The sequence below is a fragment of the Chanodichthys erythropterus genome, chromosome 1 (assembly GCF_024489055.1).
Source record: "Chanodichthys erythropterus isolate Z2021 chromosome 1, ASM2448905v1, whole genome shotgun sequence".
NCBI lineage: Eukaryota > Metazoa > Chordata > Actinopteri > Cypriniformes > Xenocyprididae > Chanodichthys > Chanodichthys erythropterus.
The window spans coordinates 4,919,701-4,941,553 of NC_090221.1; the positions used below are offsets into that span (position 1 = coordinate 4,919,701).

Genomic DNA, 21,853 nt, shown 5'->3' on the forward strand with positions numbered 1-21,853 from the left:
TCTGTCTCTTCTCGTGTTGCAGTTAGGACCTTTAAGTCTTCTGGCCATGGGTATAGTGGCTGTACATTGCATGAGCCTCCTTGTGAAATGTTCACATCATCTAAGTGTAAAGTAAGGATAAACAGCTTTAATAATTTTAGAAATACGGGCAGTATATGTTCTTGACAGTTTATTCTGCCATGGTGAATTTGAGTTTAATTTTGTTTCTTTTATCATGTGCATTCAGCCAAAGAGTTAAGATTTTTTTTTAAATTTAAATTTTTTAATTTTTGTTTAAAGTTGCTTAATTTATCTACCACTATAGGGCTGACTCTTGAATTCATTGGACAAATAATTAATTCATTAATCCATGGTCTGATAATTAAATTTAGGTGTCTGTTCAGAAATATTTTTAGTATAATATATAAATAAATTTTTTGTGTTTCTGTCATGCAGTTGATTGTTAAATGACACACTTTTTATTTATTTTTTCTATTTTTCTAAATGAAATATTGTCTGTGTTTAGGATGGGCAAGCCCTTTCTTTCCTATGGAGATGCAGTGGAATATGGCATGGAGAACGTGCCGTGGCTGAGCAGACACTCTATATGGGGAAGGTAACTAAAGGACTTTGTTTCAGTGCTTACAAGTCAGGTTTTTTATATAATTCAGTAGCACAGTTTGTGCTGTTCTCATCATAATCTTTGACCACTTGTCACTTGTGACACTTGCAGCACCTGATTTCTGTGCAGCGTCACTGTCTTGCACATGATAGCATATATAGTAAGATTTTTTTAATGTTTATGGAAGAAGTCTCTTATGCTCACCAAGGCTCAGTTTATTTGATCAAAAAAAGATGATATTGTGAAATATTATTACAGTGCAAAGCAACAGTTTTCTATTTGATTTCTATTTTAAAATGTAATTTATTCCAGTGATCAAAGCTGAATTTTCAGCATCATTACTCCAGTCTTCAGTGTCACATGATCCTTCAGAAATCATTCTAATATGCTGATTTGCTGCTCAATAAACATTTCTGATTATTATCAATGCTGAAAACAGTTGTGCTGCATAATATTTTAGTGAAAACTGTTATTTATTTTTGATGAATAGAAGTTAAAAAGACAAGCATTATTTTGAAATAACATTACAAATGTCTTTACTGTCACTTTTGATCAATTTAATGCATCTTTGCTGAATAAAAATATTATTTTCTGTTATAAAAAACTAGCTGAAACTATGTGTGCTTACTGGAAAGCTTGTCTAAATAAACTTTTAGTTTGCTAAAAATTACTAAAAATAGTTTGACCTGCACTTGAACATACTGTTTTGTTTCTGTTTTTTGGCTTTCAGGCGTGTGGTAAATTTGTTCCTCAACATAACCCAGCTGGGCTTCTGCTGCGTGTACTTCGTGTTCCTCAGTGACAATGTCAAACAGGTGAGAGACTTTTAAAACAGAAGAAAGGTTTTGTCCATATTAAACAGCAGAATTTCCGTTATTGTCATGTTATTAAATAAGAACCCAGTGAAAACAGTAGTTTCTGTTGGCCAGCTTTTAAGAAATTTATGCTAAAAGTCATTGGTTTTATTTGTGAAGAATGTAAAAATGGCTAAAAATGTTTACCCTAAATACATTGTCCCTTTGGATAAAACTTCTGCCAAATTATTTATAGAATGTAAATGCATCAAAGAAATGCTGTGAGCAATCTTTTTTTTTTTTTCACCACAAGAGGGCAGCATTGCCTTTCACTTAATTTGAATAAACCACCTTGGGTTTGCTTCTCCCCAACAAAAAGATGTTCTTCCTTTCTTTAATTTGAGCCTAGAAATGTACAATACTCTCATATTGTCAACACTTTACAATAAGGTTCATAAGTTAAACATGTTACTGTATTTACAAATCTTTGTTAAGGTTAATTAATTGTTTGGTCATGTTAGTTCACAGTGCATTAGCTAATGTTTTAATAATGTATTAGTAAATGTTGAAATTAAAATTAACAAAGATGAATATATGATGTAAAAGTGCAGTTCATTATTAGTTCACTTATGTTAACTAATGAACCTTATTGTAAAGTGTTACCGTCATACTGTTATTGCCATAAAATAATCCACTAATTTGCATATTGTAGGTGGTTGAGACTGCTAATGCGACAACAGTGAACTGTCACAACAACGAGACGGCATTGATTGTCCCCAGCTACGACTCTCGCCTCTACATGCTCTTCTTCCTGCCCTTTGTCATCGTGTTGGTGTTTATCCGCAACCTCAAGTACTTGGCTCCTCTGTCGTTTTTAGCAAACATTTCCATGTGTGTCAGCCTGGTCCTCATATACTACTACTGTCTGATGGTAAGACACATTAAACACGCAACACACACTCAGAGTACAGTGTTGAAAGTGTATCTTTGTTACACACATTGCATCATTATTTATTGTGCTATGTATGATTGTAATTGCATTAAGTATTAATCCAATTGGTATTTTTTTAAACACATTGATAGCACAAACACACTTTTCAGGGGGTCACACTTTATATAAGATGTCTTTAATTAATATGTAGTGTAAAAAAAAAAAAAACAGATAATTTGGAGAGAATATTTATGATTTATGGGGATTATAAAAAAACTGGTGGTTGGATTTTTACCATTATGTGCTGGTTGTTTACAACAGTGTTCAAACACCTTATGTAAGTGGAATCAAAGTTTGTTAGGCTTGAAATGATACAACAATAGATCCTCTGCTCCAAGCAATCCTCAGGGCCAAGCTCTCTCCGCTGGGCTGCTGATTGAGTCTCAGATGTTATGGATGAAGATTTAAGTGTAAATGACAGGGTTCGGGGTTGTTTTTTAGAGCCTATTTCCTATTGAACAGCTTTAAATGCTTTAAATCAGACCCTCCTCTTGTAATTGGCAAGGCAGCTACTGAGAATCGAGCAAGTGGATAACACAATTTTTCAGTGAGAGAAGAAAATTTGTCATGGGGAAACGGAAAGAGGAAGTTGGCTGAAGATTGCAAATTGGTTTGTTGTTCACAAGAATGCTTACAAAAGGACACAAAATGTTCTTTTAATGCATATTTAACCAGCACAGCATGTCATAAGATCACTGTAAAATCAGTGGTTTACCACCATGATTTAATTCGCATTACATTTGTGCTTCAAAACAGTATTTGAGATTAGTCTGATTTATACAGTGTGAGATTGTGTAAATCTGAAACTTCTATCATATTGTCAGAGATTTTAACAGTTTTAAACAAAAAAAATGAGTTACAATGAATAATTAATAAGAAGTATTTGCTATATATGCTTTCCATTGTCAGAATATCCCATACCCCATCAACCTCCCACTGGTGGGAAGAGGCGTTGACTATCCTCTCTTCTTTGGAACGGCAATATTCGCCTTTGAGGGAATTGGAGTTGTGAGTTTTATTTTTGCTCTGATATTATGTTTGTCACCACAGAAATATTATTCAGGTGAAAAAAAGTTCAATTCAAAAAGGTGTTGCTCTCGATCTTCATCATTTACAGGTGCTACCACTTGAGAATAAGATGCAGAATCCCAGAAAGTTCCCCATGGTTCTGTATCTCGGCATGGGCATCGTCACCACCCTCTACATCTCCCTGGGCACCATCGGCTACATTGGCTTTGGAGAGCACATTCGTGGAAGCATCACATTAAACTTACCGTTGTGCTGGTGAGTGCCAGAGAATCTTTAAAAGGGTTCGTTCAATTAATTAATTACTCACCCTCATGTCGTTTCACACCCGTAAGACCTTAATTTATCTTAGGAACACAAATTAGGATATTTTTCATAAAATCTGATGGCTCAGTGAGGCCATTAACACTTTCAGTGCCCAGAAAGGTACTAAAAACATGTTTAAAACAGTTCATGTGACTACATTGGTTCAACCTTAATGTTATGAAGCGACGAGAATACGTTTTGTGCACCAAAAAAACAAAATAACGACTTTATTCAACAATATCTAGTGATGGGCGAATTCAAAACACTGATTTATGAAGCTTTGCGAATCTTTTGTTTCAAATCAGTATCAATGCATGTATCAAACTGCCAAAATCACGCGAATTCAGTAAATGAGGCTTCGTTACGACATAAGTGTTTCGCAACGTTTAGAAATTTCAATGGTTCACCACTGGGGGGCGTGACTTTGGCAGTTTGATACACGCTCCGAACCACTGATTCGAAACAAAAGCTTCAAAGCTTCATGAAGTAGTGTTTTGAAATCGCCCATCACTAGATATTGTTGAATAAAGTCATTATTTTGTTTTTTTTTTGGTGCACAAAATTTATTTTCTACTAAATATGTCTTTAGTAGCTTTCTGGGCATTGAAAGTGTTAATTATCTTGCTGTCTACAGGCCTCACTGAGCCATCAGATTTCATCAAAAATATCTTAATTTGTGTTTTGAAGATGAACGAAGGTCTTATGGGTGTGGAACGACATGAGGGTGAGTAATTAATGACATTTTTTGGTGAACTAACCCATTAATGTGTATTTTCCTCTAGTCCCACTTTTTATTTATATTTTGTTGATTATGATGATGATGAAAGACAATCATAAAACTGAAATTATACAAGACTTCAGGGTTTATACTGTAGGTTAGGCATTAGTGATCTGTCTAATTATTCTGTTAATGCATTACTATCATGCCATTACCCATATTCACCAATTAAAAAAGGTTCAACAAATTGTTTTTCAAATATTATTTGTGTAAGTGTTGCTTGTTCAAAAGTTTGAGGTAAAATAAAAAAAATTTAAAAAGAAAATAATGCTTTTATTCAGTAAGGACACATTAAATTATTCAAAAGTGATAGTAAAGACATTTTGGAGTCTGTAATGTTTTTTAAAGAAATGAATATGTTTGTTCAGCAAGGATACATTCATTTGTTTTTCTATTTCAAATAATGATTTTTATTTAAGAATCCTGAAAAAAATCAGTTTCCACAAAAATATTAAGCAGCACTGTTTTCATCATTGATAATAATAAATGTTTCTTGAGCATCAAATCATCATATTAGAATGATTTCTGAAGGATCATGTAACACTGAAGACTGGAGTAATGATGCTGAAAATTCAGCTTTGATCACTGGAATAAATTACATTTCAAAATATATACAAATTGAAAAGGTTTTTTTTCAAATTGTAATAATATTTCACAATATTACTGTTTTTACTGTATTTTTGATCAAATAAATGCAGCTTTGGTGAGACTTCTTTCAAACTTTTTAAAGGTAGTTTGACATAAATGGCTGCAGAAATGTATGTAATGTCTGTCTGTTCTGTAGGTTATATCAGATCGTGAAGCTGCTTTACTCTTTTGGAATCTACATCACCTACGCTCTGCAGTTCTACGTGTCAGCAGAAATTCTGATCCCGCCGGCGGTGGCGCGCTGCGGTCCCAGGTGGGCGGTGATGGTGGACCTCAGCATCCGCGTGGCTCTCGTAGGCCTCACATGTGAGTCATGCTGCAACAGAAACACCTTAACAAACCAAACGCTTCTTAAACCTTTTCACTCCAGCAGTCTTTCATCCATCAGCCATTGGGCCGCTTGCGTCAAAAGTCAGGAGCGTTTTCAACGGCTCATTTGCTTGGGAAAACGTTCATGCGAGTGTCAAACTTCTCCTTTTTGCAGAGGCCCAAGGTTGTTCAGGCACTTTGCAAGGCATTTGTCATTGTTAGATGAAGTCTATTTTTACCTTTTGTCACTTTTTTCTGAAATAAACCAAACCTTGAACACATCAGAGAATGTTTGTCCGCATGTGACTCAGCCCTGTGATAGATATTCGGATGGAGTGCTGAAAATAAATGAGCTCTGTGTTTTGGTTGCACAAAGTCGGTGGGTCGAAGAAGGTGGGCAGGTAGTGCACATGAAAGCGTGCCTCTTTTTCTGTAGATGAAGGTAATCATGCCTCCATTTTTTTTAAATAGCCATGAATGGCATTTGCTCGGCCAAACCACTTTCAACAAAACGGCTACCTCCCATGCCTTTAACATATATTTTTAGAAATATCCAGGGTTAGTCTTTTTTTTTTAAGGCAGTTGTATTGATTTCCCTTGAAACCCAAGGTTGGCAATTCCTGTTTGACACGTGAGGTGTGATCTCACATGAGCAGCAGTGACTGTTCTGCTCTGGCAGTGTTTTCTTCACTAGGAGGCAGTCTTGAACACTGCATCACCCTGTTAACACTGCTTCCACGTACATGAGCAGCCTGTTAATCTTAAAGGGTTATTTCACCCAAAAATTACAATTCCGTCATTAATTACTCTCCCTCATGTCGTTCCAAACCTGTAAGACTTTTAACTTTTCAAATGAAGATCTATTTAATGAAATCTGAGAAATCTGCAACTTACACTTTCAAGTCCCAGAAAGGTAGTAAAGACATCATTAAAATAATCCACATGACTCCACTGGTTTAACCTCCGTTTTATGAAGTGATGTGAGTGCTTTTTTGTGCAAAAAAACATAATTTACCACTTTATTTACAAAATATTAATCTCCAACGCGAATACAATTCTTATAGGTTTGGTCTTATTAGGGTAGGCCTACATGACGACAGAATTTATATTTTTGGCTGAATTATACCTTATAAATACAGTAAGCTGAGGCTTGGATAAAATTTTATGTTGCAAATTATATTGTTTACATCAACAATACATTTAGCTTTTTTTATATTTCTTGATATCCCGATATAACGATGTACCGTTACATCCCTAATTGTAATTGTAAATATAAATATATAGAGATTAACCTATATATACAGTACAGTACAGTCCAAAAGATTTTTTATGTTTTTAAAAGAAGTTTCTTCTGCTCACCAAGGCTACATTTATTTAATTAAAAATACAGTAAAACAGTAATATTGTGAAATATTATTACAATTTAAAATAACTGTTTTCTATTTGAATATATTTCACAAAGTAATTTATTCCTGTGATGGCAAAGCTGAATTTTCAGCATCATTACTCCAGTCTTCAGTGTCACATGATCCTTCAGAAATCATTCTAATATGCTGATCTGCTGCTCAAGAAACATGTAATGTGTACAGATGTACAAAATATTTGTTTACAATATTTTTTTTTCAGGATTATTTGATGAATAGAAAGTTCAAAAGAACAGTGTTTATCTGAAATCTAATCTTTTGTAACATTATAAATGTCTTTACTGCCACTTTTGATTGATTTAATGCATCCTTGCTGAATAAAAGTATTCATTTCTTTAATTTCTTTTCAAAAAAATAAAAATAAAAATTCTTACTGACCCCAAACTTTTGAACGGTAGTGTATAATGCTACAGAAGCTTTGTATTTCAGATAAATGCTGTTCTTTTGAACTTTCTATTCATCAAGGAATCCTGAAAAAAAAAGTACACAACTGTTTTCAACATTGATAATAATAATAAATGTTTATTGAGCAGCAAATCAGCATATTACAATGATTTCTGAAGGATCATGTGACACTGAAGACTGGAGTAACGATGCTGGAAATTCAGCTTTGCATTACAGGAATAAATTACTTTGTCAAATATATTTAAATAGTACACAGTTATTTTAAATTGTAATAATATTTCACAATATTACAGTTTTTTACTGTATTTTTTAATTATATAAATGTAGCCTTGGTGAGCAGACGAAACTTCTTTTAAAAACATTACAAATCTTAGTGGTTCCAAACTTTTGGACTGTACTGTATATAATTAAAAAAATATCTTAATTAACACTTAAGCAAAACAGAGTCAGGAGGAAAACATATAATGTATGCATGTGCATGGAAAAAATGTTTTAATTGTTTAAATAGGATTAAATGAAGTACTATATGCTCCTTGTGTTTCTGTGTTGTTGTGTTGACCTAGTTGCTTTTAAAGTGGTTTAAAGCTGAAACATTAAGGGTACCATTTCAGCCGTCATGCTAATGGCATTCAAGCATGGAGGGAAAATTGTCAGCATTGTGGTGTTGGCATGGACTCGGATGTGCAGCTGTGAGATTATATTTGGTTATTAGTTAAATTGAGCATTGTAAACATTGTTTTTTTGCAAACCTCGTTTTTTTGCAAACCTCCTTGTGATAATGTCACTGTCATCATGGGTAGCAGGTGCCGGGAGAGATAGGCCTTTCGAGTTTAAATCGCCCAAGGCATTGTGCTTGATGTTGTTTTTTTGTTGTTTTTTTTAAAGAAAAACATAATCATTTGGCTTTTTGAAAATCGATGTGAATGAAAATGTCGTGTGACGCATTAGCTGTGATGTCAATTGTGATGCCTGTTTATCTCCTCACCTGAATGGGTTTTCATGCATGACCCAGCGTGAACACGTGATGAACATCTTCTCTTGACCTTGAGGTAGTTGTATTTCAAGCAGTCAAAGGAAAACTGACTTCAGCTGAAGCCATGGCAATGTGTTTTCTAAAGGACAATAATATAAATCCCAGCTTCTCAAACTTAAGATAATTCTCTTTCATAGAACCACATTTCTCTATACTTTTAATAATAGAGCTAACGAATAGACAGGAAGAATTTGACACTTCACAGTAATTCAAGATGTTCACATTTATCTAATTAAATAGAAAGGATAAAAAACGTTTGTTGTCATTCATTGCTTTTTGAGCACAAATTTTTTCTTAACAATGAAAATATAATTATATTCCAGTCTTTCTCTTGCACGATTTTTTCTGAAAGACAAGTTATAAGGCAGGAATGTTTAGTAGGCTGTTGTTTTAGGCTATTATAGAGTGCAACAGTAAAAACTCTTTCAATTTCGTCGTAGTGAAATAGATTTTCAACCATATAACTTATAAACCTTACTGTGAGCTACGAGGTTGTTAATCAATAATATGTGCTTCTGTTGAAGCCATTAGCCTGTGTTATAGCCTGCACAAAAGAACACCTGACCCGTTGTCCGACAGCAGCACTAATTTAATTCTGTACATGACCCGACCCGTTTGACATAAAGGCCGTGACCCGAACCGCACCCATATTGTATCTTAGATTACATGAGAAAATAAATAATTTTGCCTAACTAAGCAGTCAAACCAAGATAACATTAAGTGTTCTGAGTTGATGCATTTAGGAAAAATAGACACAAAGCTCAACATGGTAATAATTAACAGAAAAAAGATGAGAACACGTATCCATCGTGTAAACTTATGCCTATCATGTGAAATATCTGCCCACACAGGCTATTTTGAACAAATGTGCATAAATCACACCATAGGCTTTTGTTGCCTGTTGACGCAACACTGCGCAGCAACATTGCTCAAAAAGTTGCCACGTGTATCATCACCTTTAGAGTTCTCCATAAGTTAGAAGAACATATAGCCAAATATGAGCCTTTACTGTCAAAAAATATCAGGGATATTTGAGCAGATTCATTCTTAATTTAAATGAGCGTGATTCTCTTTAACCAATTTAAATTAAATTGTAGTCATTTTTTTGCAGTCTCAAGTTTTGTTTTTTCCCCAATATGCATTAAATTAAACAAACCATAAGCTTAATAAACTAACAGCCAAAGATTGTTTCTCCCCATTAAAATCAGGGTTGTGATTTAGCAGATCAATTACGGCCTGTAATTTATAAGTTGGTCAGCTTTCTGTATATTAATCACACAGGATGTGAGTCTCTGAGGTGAAGATGCCGTCAAAGCACCTTCACAGTTCATCACACTTTGTGCCAGGCTTGTGCTGACCACAATCTGTTGTCATTTTCTCAGATTGACACTTTGACAGAGTGCTGGACGCTCCAATAGCCATTTAGTTCACATGGTTTTCAGCTACCAGACATTTTTAGCCATTCACAAACACCGTCCATTTGAATGTCACTGACTTTGGGTCCAGATTATAGAGCTAGCAAACACATTTGCACATTTGTGCTTAACATGGTTAAGTGGACAGTCCTTCCTGTTGTCACATGTCACAGCTGTCATAATGTGTACCTCTGCCTGTTTTTTGTTTTTTTTTCTCACTGGGAAAAAAAAAATATATATATATATATATATAATGTATTTTTGTCTTGTTTCCTTAAAACAGAAGAAAAAGAAGAGCAAAACTGTATAAAATATAGAAAAATTATCTAAAAATAGCAAATCTACATTCGCAATAAGCATATCGCAACGACTTGTGAAAACTGCATGATTTTAATACTTTAAAAGATTAGGGGGGAAAAAGTCCGATTTTTAGGTCGACGCTGACAGCAGAGAGTAGATTGGCTGTTGCATACATATGACATGCTTAAAGGGTTAGTTCACCCAAAAATGAAATTTATGTCATTAATTACTCACCCTCATGTCACCCCAAACCTGTAAGACCTTCGTTCATCTTAAGGACACAAATTAAGATGTTTTTGATGAAATCCGAGGGTTTCTGAAGCACGCATAGCAGCAACGTCATTACACCTTTCAAGGTCCAGAAAGGTAAAGACGGCGTTAAAATTATCCATGTGACTACAGTGGTTCAACCTTAAAGGTGCCGAAGAACATGTTTTGAACATGTCAGAACATGTCTGTGAAGTTTCAGCTCAAAATACCTCATATTTTTTTTTTTTTTTTTTTTAACTGCCTATCATTTTAAATGCGCCGATTCAGGGTACGCGGCCCCTTTAAATCTCGTGCTCCATACCCCAAGAGCTCGCGCTTGCCTTAAACACCATAAAGAAAGTTCACACAGCTAATATAACCCTCAAAATGGATCTTTACAAAGTGTTTGTCATGCAACATGTTTAATTGCATAAGTATGGTATTTATTTGGATGTTTACAATAAAGAATGAAGTTATGTTTATGAATTATACAGACTGCAAGTGTTTAAAAAAATGAAAATAACGACAGTCTTGTCTCCGCGAATACAGTAAGAAACGATGGTAACTTTAACCACATTTAACAGTACATTAGCAACATGCTAATGAAACATTTAGAAAGACAACTTACAAATATCACTAAAAATATCATGATATCATGGATCATGGCAGTTATTATCGGTCCATCTGCCATTTTTCGCTATTGTTCTTGCTTGATTACCTAGTCTGATGATTCAGCTGTGCACAGATCCAGACGTCCTGCCCTTGTCTAATGCCTTGAACATGAGCTGGCATATGCAAATATTGGGGGCGTACATATTAATGATCCCGACTGTTACATGCGGTGTTATGTTGAGATTCGCCTGTTATTCAGAGGTCATTTAAACAAATGAGATTTATATAAGAAGGAGGAAACAATGGAGTTTGAGACTCACTGTATGTCATTTCCATGTACTGAACTCTTGTTATTCAACTATGCCAAGGTAAATTCAATTTTTTTAATCTAGGGCACTGTTATGAAGCGATGAGAATACTTTCAGGTTCTATGTCAGAACGCTGGCTCAGCATATTGTTCCACTTTTTTGGTCTTCAAAAACTCAACCTCTATTCACTGCCATTATAAAGCTTGGGAGAGCCAAGACACTATTTAATATAACTCCAATTGTATTCGTCTGAAAAAAAAAAAAAGTCATATACACCTAGGATGGCTTGAGGCTGAGAAAATCATGGGGTAATTTTCATATCTGTGTGAACTTTCCCTTTAAACTTCCTCATTGCGACAACCCCTCGTTACCTCAGTCTTTGTGTTTTCCAACTTTTGTCCTGGTTTGCAGCTTTGCTGGAAGTTTTCAGTCCATTGGGATGATCTCAATGTAAGCAGCAATTTACTTCAGTATTCACTCTGTAGCATTTGCATCTTTACTCATTTTCTTTTCTTTTTTTATTTATGAATCTAAAATCAAACACTGGAGACCCTCTTCATTGGCTGATTGAGGGCAGACGGGACGTGGTTGAGAGTGCCTTTGTCTTGGAGATGAAGAGACCAAAACTGTGACGCCTGATTTGTAGCTCTCCAGAGAGAAGCTAGAGGGCTTCATCTAGCACACAGAGCTGAGGCTCTTCTTCCACCTCGTGTGATCACAAGTGTATGCAGAATCCATCAAAGGCCAACAGCGGCTGGGCTGTGCTGATAGTGTGGATGCAATAAGCATGTGTCGCAGAGAATAACGTCAGAAGAGAAGAACACTGTGTTTGGCAAGAGAACTGATCCTTTACGCTTAAGGGGTTTCACTGCTGACTGACATATAGCTGGCATATTGAACTTGTTTATAGAGCTGCTTGTGCAGAAGAATGACTTCACTTCAAAAGAATGTGGTCGGGTACAAAACATGCACATTTATACACAAATGCCACAAACATTTCAACATATAAAATCCAAATATGTAGAGGGTAGGGTTGTCAAAAGAACAGGTACTTCTGTACCATACTGAAATGTTAAAAAGGTGATGATACCATGCTAGAGCATTTTAAGTGCTGTTGAGCAGATTCTGACTAACGTAAACACCTCTGATTGGTCATTGTGTTTACATGCACAACAGATATGTCTGTGATTGGCTACAATGTTCAATGCTTCAAAAGCGGAACAGAATGCTTACACAGATTTTGAAAGTGGGAGCATTTGAAAAGTCAGCCATCAGCAGACCAGTCCGTGATAAATGCCTCCTTTTAAACTTTAATATGTGTATCTGTGCAAGCGAGAGTGTGAAAGATTTACAACATGTTTTTGAAGCATTGATCATTGTAGCCAATCTGTTGTGCACGTGAACACAATGGCCAATCAGAGGTGTTTAAGTTAGTCATAACATGCTTAACAGCACTCAAGACACATTTTTAACATTTCAGTACCGACTTTCAGTACTTTTGACAACCCTAGTAGGGAGACTGGGAATAGTTGTTTCAGTGGAAGAATAGCGGTCTTCTGGAAAATGTTGGGAAGCATTGCATGATGCTAATCTCTTTCCACCATATCCAAAAGGTGCTTTATTGGATTGAGATTTGGGGACTGTGAAGGCCAGATTTGAGTATAGCAAACTCGTTGTCATGTTCAAGTCTGAGATGATTTGAGCTTTTTGACATGCCGTGTTATCCTGCTGGAAGTAGCCATCAGAAGATGTGTACACTGTCGTCATAAAGGGATGGACATGGTCAGCAACAATACTTCGGTAGGCTGTTGTGTTTAACCAATGCTTGATCAGTACTGAGGGGCCCAAAGTGTGCCAAGAAAATATCCCGCACACCATTACACCACCTACAGCAGCCTGAACCATTGATACAAGGCAGGATGGATCCATGCTTTCATGTTGTTTACACCAAATTTTGATCCTAATATCTGAATGTCACAGCACCAGCCTGAACCATTAATACAAGGCAGGATGGATCCATGCTTTCATGTTGTTTACACCAAATTCTGACCTTAATATCTGAATGTCACAGCAGAAATCGAGACTCATCAGACCAGGCAAAGTTTTTCCAATCTTCTCAGTTTCAGTGAGCCCATGAAAATTGTAACCTCGGTTTCCTGTTCTCAGCTCACAGGAGTGGCACCGGTGTGGTTTGCTGCTGCTGTAGCCCATCTGCTTCAAAATTTGATGTTGTTTGTTCAGAGATGCTCTTCTGCAGACCTCAGTCGTAACAAGTGCTTATTTGAGTTACCGTTGCCTTTCTATCAGCTGGAAGCAGTCTGGTCATTCTCCTCTGACCTCTGGCATCAACAAGGCATTTTCCCCAACAGAACTGTCGCTCACTGGATATTTGATCTTTTTTGAACCATTCTCTGTAAACTACAAAGATGGTTGTTTGTGAAAATCCCAGTAGATCAGCAGTTTCTGAAATAAAACGTGCACCAACCATGCCACGTTCAAAGTCACTTAAAGGATTAGATCACTTTCAAATGAAAATTAGCCAAAGATTTACTCACCCTCAAGCCATCCTAGGTGTATATGACTTTCTTCTTTCTGATGAACACAATCTGAGATATATTAATAAATATCCTGACGCATTCCAAGCTTTATAATGGCAGTGAACATGATTCACGAGTATGAGCTGAAGAAGGTGCATCCATCCATTATGAACGTACTCCACACAGCTCCGGGGGGTTAATAAAGACCTTCTGAAGGGAAGTGATGCATTTGTATAAAAAAGAGAATTTTTTTTTAACCAATTATGAAGTAAACTTTCTAGCTTCCGCCAGACCACCTTCCGTGTTCAACATACGAAGAAAGTGTAAAACTCTTGCAGTTCAAAAAGCTTACGCTACGTCTTATGCCTTCCCTATTCAGCTCATAGAAAAACCTTAACTTACGTGACGCCAGTTTACACTTTCTTCGTAACTTGAATACGGAAAGCGGTCTGGCGGAAGCTAGATATTTTACTTCATAACCTGTTAAATATGGATATTTTTTTACACAAACACATTGCTTCACTTCAGAAGGCCTTTATTAACCCCCTGGAGCCGTGTGGAGTACGTTCATGATGGATGGAGACACTTTCTTCAGCTCATAATCGTTGGTCCCATTCACTGCCATTATAAAGCTCAGATGTGTCAGGATGTTTATTAATATATCTCCGGCTGTGTTCATCAGAAAGAAGAAAGTCATATACATTCAGGATGGTGAGTAAAGCTTGGGCTAATTTTCATTTGAAAGTGAACTAATCCTTTAAATCACATTTGTACTCTAAAGCTCAGTTTGAACTTCAGATCGTCTTGATCGTGTCTACGAGCTTAAATGCATTGAGCTGCTATTTCCGTGACTCTGAATAAAATTGCAAATGGTGTTTCTAAACCGTCTTCTGCCCTCTCTAGGCGATCTAGCCAGTAAAATTGCTCTAATACCTAATGTTAGCAATAACCAGGATTATCTCCAAAAGTAAGTTTAGCAAGTGTAAAGAATCATGTAATTTCACATCCCCTGCTTGTTTGTTGTTGCTCATTTTAATATTAATAATTAATGAACAGTTCTCTTACAGTGTAACACAGTTTGAACGTAGCACCAACATTTACTGTGTTTGCTTATATGACTTTCATTCTTCTGCAGAACACAAAAAAGGTTTGTTGAAGAATGTTTTGCCCATTTAATGGAAGTCAGCAGGGTCTAAAACAACACTGGACCCCATTTACTTTCATTGAATGGAGAAGAAAAACATTTGCAGAAAAAAGTCATGCAGGATTGGAACAACATGAGCAAATGATAACATAATTGTCATTTTTGTGTGAAATATCCCTTTAATAATACAAAAGAATTATAGTCTTTGAATAAATGTGAGATTCTTCTTCAGCTGCTTTGAAAAACTGCTTTGGTTTGCTCACTTTCAGCACTTCAGAAATAGGTCATTTCTTCTAATCAAACATTTTAAAGATGAAATGCCTTAAAGGGATATGCAGCCTGGAAAATCCCAATTCACTTCAAAAATCATCTGACACTCTGATAAAGCTTATTTAGTGTTGCTCGCTGTATCCATTCTTATTAATTCATGAGCAGTTGCAGAGTTTGACTGTTTGACTGTTTCATTACTTTTTTTAAAGTTTAATTTATTCTGTATTTCTGATAATCTTCTAAGATTGATTTTGGACTGTCTCTGATCTGATGTTTTATTTTCCTCTTAGTGCTTAGTTCTTGTTGTTCAGCTTTCAGGTCTTGGTGTACAGGAAAATGAAACTGGATTAAAGACTCAATTCAGTGCAAATTTGCCATTTTGCAGGCTCTCATGTTGTGGTTTGATTTCAAACCAGGCTTCAAAGCAATGCAGACCAGCTTAATACATAAATGCTTTGCAAATGCTGTTTTTCTCTTTTGTACAAATTCCTCTTATAGGCTCTATCATTCTTTACAACTTGATTGAATGGACATGCAAATTGAGAGGAGCACTGTGTGTTTTCCATTTCATTGAGAGTAAGTGACAGTGAGACTGATACTGTGAGACAATAGCAAAAGGAAGTTATCTCCTCCACTTTCACCTTAATGCCGTAGAGCAATTTCTGAAGCGTGAATGTTAAAGTGTCCCTGTAGTCAATCATTTTATCCCATAAAACTCATCTGTGAAAGAAAATTCTTCATGCCTTAAAATAGCTTGTGTAACTTGACACCCTTGTTTCATTTAGTATACATGGAACCATGAATATGCAAATTAGCCCCGCCCTCCACTCACTCAAATGAGCTCAACTCGGTGAACTTTACTGTAGCAAATGCTGCACAATGTCAAGTGTAAATACTAGTTTAATTGGAAATACTGAGTTTAATAATCAACAATAAGTTCTGAGTTTGACTAGGGCATATTAATGTTTTATGGAGAAACAGAAATGACCAAGATTGAGTGATCGGGCTCACATGTACAGTCCATCAAACAGACCAAAGAGACAAATACTTCCCTCTCCTCTCCTCATATGGCCTTTTTTTTTAAAGATTGAAGCTGTCGATCAGCTTGTTCACTTCAGAAACTAATTAGAGTTTCTCAAGGTTTTTTGATGTAAAGGCTGGGCAGGGATCCTATGAGCTGTAATTGTTGTGTCAGCAGGGACTATGTTGTATCTCTCCAGATGAATGAGCAAAAAGATCTCCGCATCTCTCCACACTCCTCCATCACCCCTGCTGGATACAGTACTTAGATGAACCACAAAGCCTGTGGAAATGCACAGCAGGAGATGGGCAAAAAGGCAGCACGCTGTTTGTCACGTCACCACTTAGAAGTCAGTCCAGTTTAAAGCCATCAGATTGAGAAGAGACCACAACCATGATGCCTTCCATCTGTTTGCCTGTGTCACGACTGAAGGATACTTGATCCGACTGCTGTTATAAAACATGCAGCAGTTAAGTGGTGTTTTTTGAAATCATGAAACCTTTTAAGAACATCAGTCATGCTGCAAAAACAGACACGAGTGTCATAAAGATTACGCTATCATCCGTCCTCATAAAGTCTCTAAGAAATTAGTTCCTGCTCTATGTAAGGCAACAAGAATATGTCAGAAACATAAGATTAATCTACCATTTGGCCTGAAAGGATGTTGAAAATCTTTGTCCTTTGGCTCATGATCACTGACCTAGTTGTATAAACTGTTTGTCATGTTGTTTGCTTTTAGATTAATGAGGTCTTATGAAAGTTGTTGTTGACCTGTTCACCTGTTATTAATGTTTTTGCTTTATTGAATTTGAAGAAAAGAGCACGGTGTGTAGACGTAGGATCATGCAACCAAGCTATTATGAAGGATACACAATGCTCTGATCCAAAAACCTAGTGAGCTACGGCTGTGCTCTCTGTGCAAACATCCTCACCGAAATACAACCTCATAAGTGACGGATTTGAAACGGGCAGCAACTCGTGTGAAATGTACAGTTTGAGGTTATCACGGTGCTATTTTTACATAACAAGCATAAAAATACATACAATGCATGGCCAAAAATCACAACTTTTTGGTTTCTTTGGGTCGATCTCTGTTCCAAACTGCACTGCAAAAATTTCCCGAAATGTAATTTGTGTGGAAATATTGTAAAGTCTGTAACATGGCGGTAAAACAGGCCAGAGATGAGACACGCTGAAGACACTTCTGTCACTTCCGTCACTTAAAGGTGCTAAAGAGGATCTTTTCGTCGACTGAGAAACCAAAGACTGTTAGTGAGAGGAACGCCTCCCAAAACTCGTGCACGAGTATTGGAACACGAGTGTTTACCACCAGCATTCGCTGTGTCGTGTTTTTTTGATTCATTATGTCGGACTCACCGCAGGTAACTCATAATCTGAAGTTGTTACTCCTGTCTCCTGACAAAAACACTGCATGCGGCGCCTGTGGAGTGTGGAAAGTTACTGGAGCGCGCAGCCACGCGTCTCTCACACGGAACGTCACGGCAGTGATTGACAAGCCAGAGGGCCAGTCGTTTACGCGATGATCATGCACAGATGATGTATATTAATATTATTCCTTTCAGTGCACCTAATAAATAGTCTGCTTGTGCTCCTCCCCAAATGGATTGGGCATTTATACTTGACGCAATCACCGTAGTACTATTCTTTGAATGACGGGCCGATTTTGAGTAATTGTCCCCTAAACCATCAGGAAGCAGCAGTGAGAAGAAAGGTACACATGTGACGATGTTTGTTTTTTATTACAGTTCACCAAACCCACGCTAAACTTTAAAATAATTGTTACATTAGAACAAAATATATGGATATGAGAACACATGTATAAAACTGAATTAAACAACAATCTTTTAAATATTTTCTAATTTCATTAAATACTCATGAGAAATTTTATTAAACATGGACCATTATTTTCATTAAAAAGGCTTATTTCTGCTATTGTAGGCTCATTTTGTAAATTTAAGCAATTAATTTAGACAATTGCAAAGTGGGTGCAGGTAAGATCCCGGTACAGATATACCTGCTCAGCCAGAATCACCTCGAAGTCGTGCATCTTCGGAAGTTACAAAAAATGCCGTCCACACCGGCACGTGAAATGGACTACCCACACCTCGCTGACATCATATATGGTGCGTGTCCACTACAGCGACAAAACTCTGCTAAATTCTGCTAGCAATGCTATAATGCCTTCACTTTGGGGTCCGACATCACTACCTGAACCTCATAGCGATTTGCTGCCGACTGTGCTATTTGCATAAACTGCCCAACTCTCTCAACGCTTTCTCTGGTCCGATATCAATCCCACAAGCGGAGTAGAGCGTGTTTCACTTTTGCATGCATCTCTGAAATAGGTAAGCTTTGTTTCCAAATGCCCCAAGTAAAGATATGCTGTCAATTTTATAAACTTTTGCATACCCAGTCAGTGTCACAATGAAAGCATCCAAACTGCAATATTTAACATATTAAACAACCAATATTGGAATCGGCCATGAAAAATCATGAGCCGTGCAACCCTAGAAAATATTTAGTAAAATAATAAATTTTTATTCAATAATTTTTTTTTTTTAGTTTTTTTAGTTTTTTTTTTAGTATTTTAGTTACTTTTCAAGATTAAATGAAATATTTATTTCAAATTGTTCACCATCTTGGATATTTTCCTTTTTTTTTTTTAGGTTGTTGCAGTGCATTCTGGGATTTTGTTCTTTGTGATTGTCTCCTTTTGGCCCAAATCTGTCTTAGGAGACATACCTTAATGGCATAGTTCACCTAAAAATAAAAAAAACCTAATCATTTACTCACCCTAATGAGACGTGTGGAGGAAAAATTGGATACTGGGGCCATGAATTATTAAAAAAAAAAAAAAAAACACTGAGACATGTTTCTTTGATGAGGGTGAGTAAATGATGACAGAATTTTTACTTTTGGGCGAACTATGCATTTAAGGTGTCTATGATGCCTTACAATGCAACTCATTAGAATTTAAAACAGATCCTTTGTATGTTGCAACAAGTAAAACTTTTACACTTTAGATGAAAACCACCTGTAAATGTAGCTTTTGATCTTTTTTGGTATAGAACATAAAGAGTCCTGGTTTGAAAACAGCAGAGTTATCCAAAGGCAAAACAGAAGGCTCAGCACCAGAGAACTCTCTCATAAATTTTAATATCCAATGTTTAAAATATCCAAGAACTTTAAGATTGACATGCGTATCTTTTATTATTGTAAAGCCATTGTTATTACATTATCAGCTTGTAATTGTTGTGTCACGTGTTATAAAACTGAAGTTCCCTTAAAGCTTTTTGTTTGTACCTGACAGCATGCATGCATGCACATGCAACCTGTAAGATGTGACATTATCGTTCCCATCTAGCACTTGGTATGCATGTGGAAGGCACATACATGCTCCATTCATACTTTGCTGTTAAAACAACAGTGACACAGATTTCGTGCTACTAGCACTCCATCGCATCTGCATTACTCAGAACAAAAGCATCCTGTATAAATAATGCTAGACCGTCTTTTAATGACTAATGCATGACAAAAACAGCTCTTCTGAGTTCTTTCAGTCTTTGTTTCAGCAAGTTTCCTAATGCTGTTCAAAGGCATCGCTGGATTACAGAATTAAACAACTCGGAACGTTAAGCTCTAACCGTGTCACAGTATTGTGTCTCTGCTTTGATTTATCGAGGTGAGAAAACTGTCTGTCTTTCATTTGTTCAAGACTTTGCAGAGAATCCTCTCGGTCTGATTCATGTTCGGATGTATTAGGTGCAGATACTTCCTCTGTTTGCCTTGCTCTCCAAAAGTTCATTTAGGATTCATTGAAGAAAGCCGTAGGAATTAGGTGGGTGTGTGACATGTAGAAACAAGAAAGTAATGCTCAATCAAACCATTTGTACTTCTTATAAAGGCTCCATTCTCACAGTGGAGTGCCTGCTCGAAATCAACTTCACAGAAGAGCACATCAAAGCTAGCTCAGAAAAGATGAGAGTGGTATTACTGGGTTTCCAAGGGTGCAAGCGTGCCCGTGTGCACTCTTAATGGAAAGTGGAATGGACAGTGCGTGAGCCCCCTCTGGTCCTGTACTTTTTCTGGGAATGCGCTGCTACCGCTGACAGCACGCTGACACATGAGCACCAGGGCATTCTGACTGCGCCGTGTTCCTCTACTTTACCTTAGGAGCTGCTGAAACTGACCTCCCGTAGCCCCAGGGAGGCTCCAAACCTGCTTCCTGCAGTCCCGCTGAAACAAAAGGAGACACCTGAACCATGTGGCTCCAAAGGTCTCTGAAAATGGCATTCAGTAAAGAGTGAAGGTCTTTGAAACGGACTCACGTGATACCGTGCTCACGACGATCTGACCTTTAATCGTTTATAGAGACCTCCTTAACATTGCTTACATCTGACCTTTTACTGTATGTATTTGTACTTAACATTTTTCTTCTGTTAAGTGAGGGATAATGTACGGTCAGATATGAAAATGGGAGGGCTGCACAATTTGGTCAAATGTTATGATTTATATATCAATATGGCTATAAAATAATTATAATTATAACTTGGAGATATACTATATAAAATATTGATATAAACTCGGACCAGAAGCAGAGATGGAGTTTGTGTGGAGCAGCATTTACTGTGAACTGAGCCGCTCTGAGACACTCAAAACATTGTCTGATCATTAGCTGCTCACGTGTAAAAACACTGGGCTGCGGAAACAGTGCATTTTTTTTTTTAATTAAACCGCAGCCCTACAGTATATCACAATTTCTGTTTAATTTGAATAATCATGAGGCCTATGCCAAATTAATAAATAATGTACATGAAAAACTTTATTCTTTGATTAGGTGATATCAAAGACATAAAACTAGCACAGCTATATAAGTTTTACAGTTTAGATGTCATGTCAACTTTTTTGCTCACCGTCCACAGTGGCTAGTGGTTTTCAAAAGTTACTAGACACTCAATGGCCACAAAAAAACTGCCATGTAGATATTAGGCTGCTGTCACTTTAAGACCTGACGCATGGATCCATTATACTTTTTCTTTCTCAACTGTTTACATTCACTTAAAACATAACTGGCATGAATACTCACCAAGATCGGCATTTTGACATTATTTTGTGTGTATTTGACTGTTTGAGTGCAATAAGTAGTGAAAAAAGAACTCACATTAGTACTGAGAGGCGGCTTTATGTTTGCACACTTTGGGTGTGAGAGGGAATGAGTAAAATTATGCGCAATGCACGCAATCCCACTCCGAAACACCAACAATCAGAGGTGTAAAAAGTACCCAAAAATGTTACTCAAGTGAAAGTACTGAGTGAAAATTTTACTCAATTCAAAGTAAAAGTATCTGGCCAGAATCATACTTGAGTAAAAGTAAAAAAGTACTACATTAAAATTGTACTTGAATATTAAAGAAGTACTCGGACTTGAATGACTTGAATGAGCTGGTCTTGACTACAATGCTGATTGGTGCCATATTCATTTATATATAAATGTATGACTCCAGAGAAGATTCGATTCGATTCGGATTAGATTTGTGTGAGAATACTAGTTAAATCTACCTTAAATTATGAATTGGCCAAGAAAATTATGTTTAAAGAAGTAGCGAGTGGGGCTTGCCCATACAAAACAATTATTTAATTTTTAAGTTTTTCATTAAAACA

At 36.5% G+C, this 21,853-nt stretch overlaps 1 protein-coding gene across 1 annotated transcript in view; it reads left to right on the top strand.

Moving 5' to 3' along the window:
• Positions 1-21,853, top strand: part of slc36a1 (solute carrier family 36 member 1) — a 41,322-nt gene that overhangs the window by 7,004 nt on the left and 12,465 nt on the right. Inside the window, exons 5-11 of the mRNA XM_067385375.1 lie at positions 23-111; positions 506-595; positions 1,332-1,416; positions 2,108-2,326; positions 3,296-3,394; positions 3,504-3,670; positions 5,281-5,450. Coding sequence (XP_067241476.1) covers positions 23-111; positions 506-595; positions 1,332-1,416; positions 2,108-2,326; positions 3,296-3,394; positions 3,504-3,670; positions 5,281-5,450 — 919 coding nt within the window. The remainder of the gene's footprint in view (positions 1-22; positions 112-505; positions 596-1,331; positions 1,417-2,107; positions 2,327-3,295; positions 3,395-3,503; positions 3,671-5,280; positions 5,451-21,853) is intronic.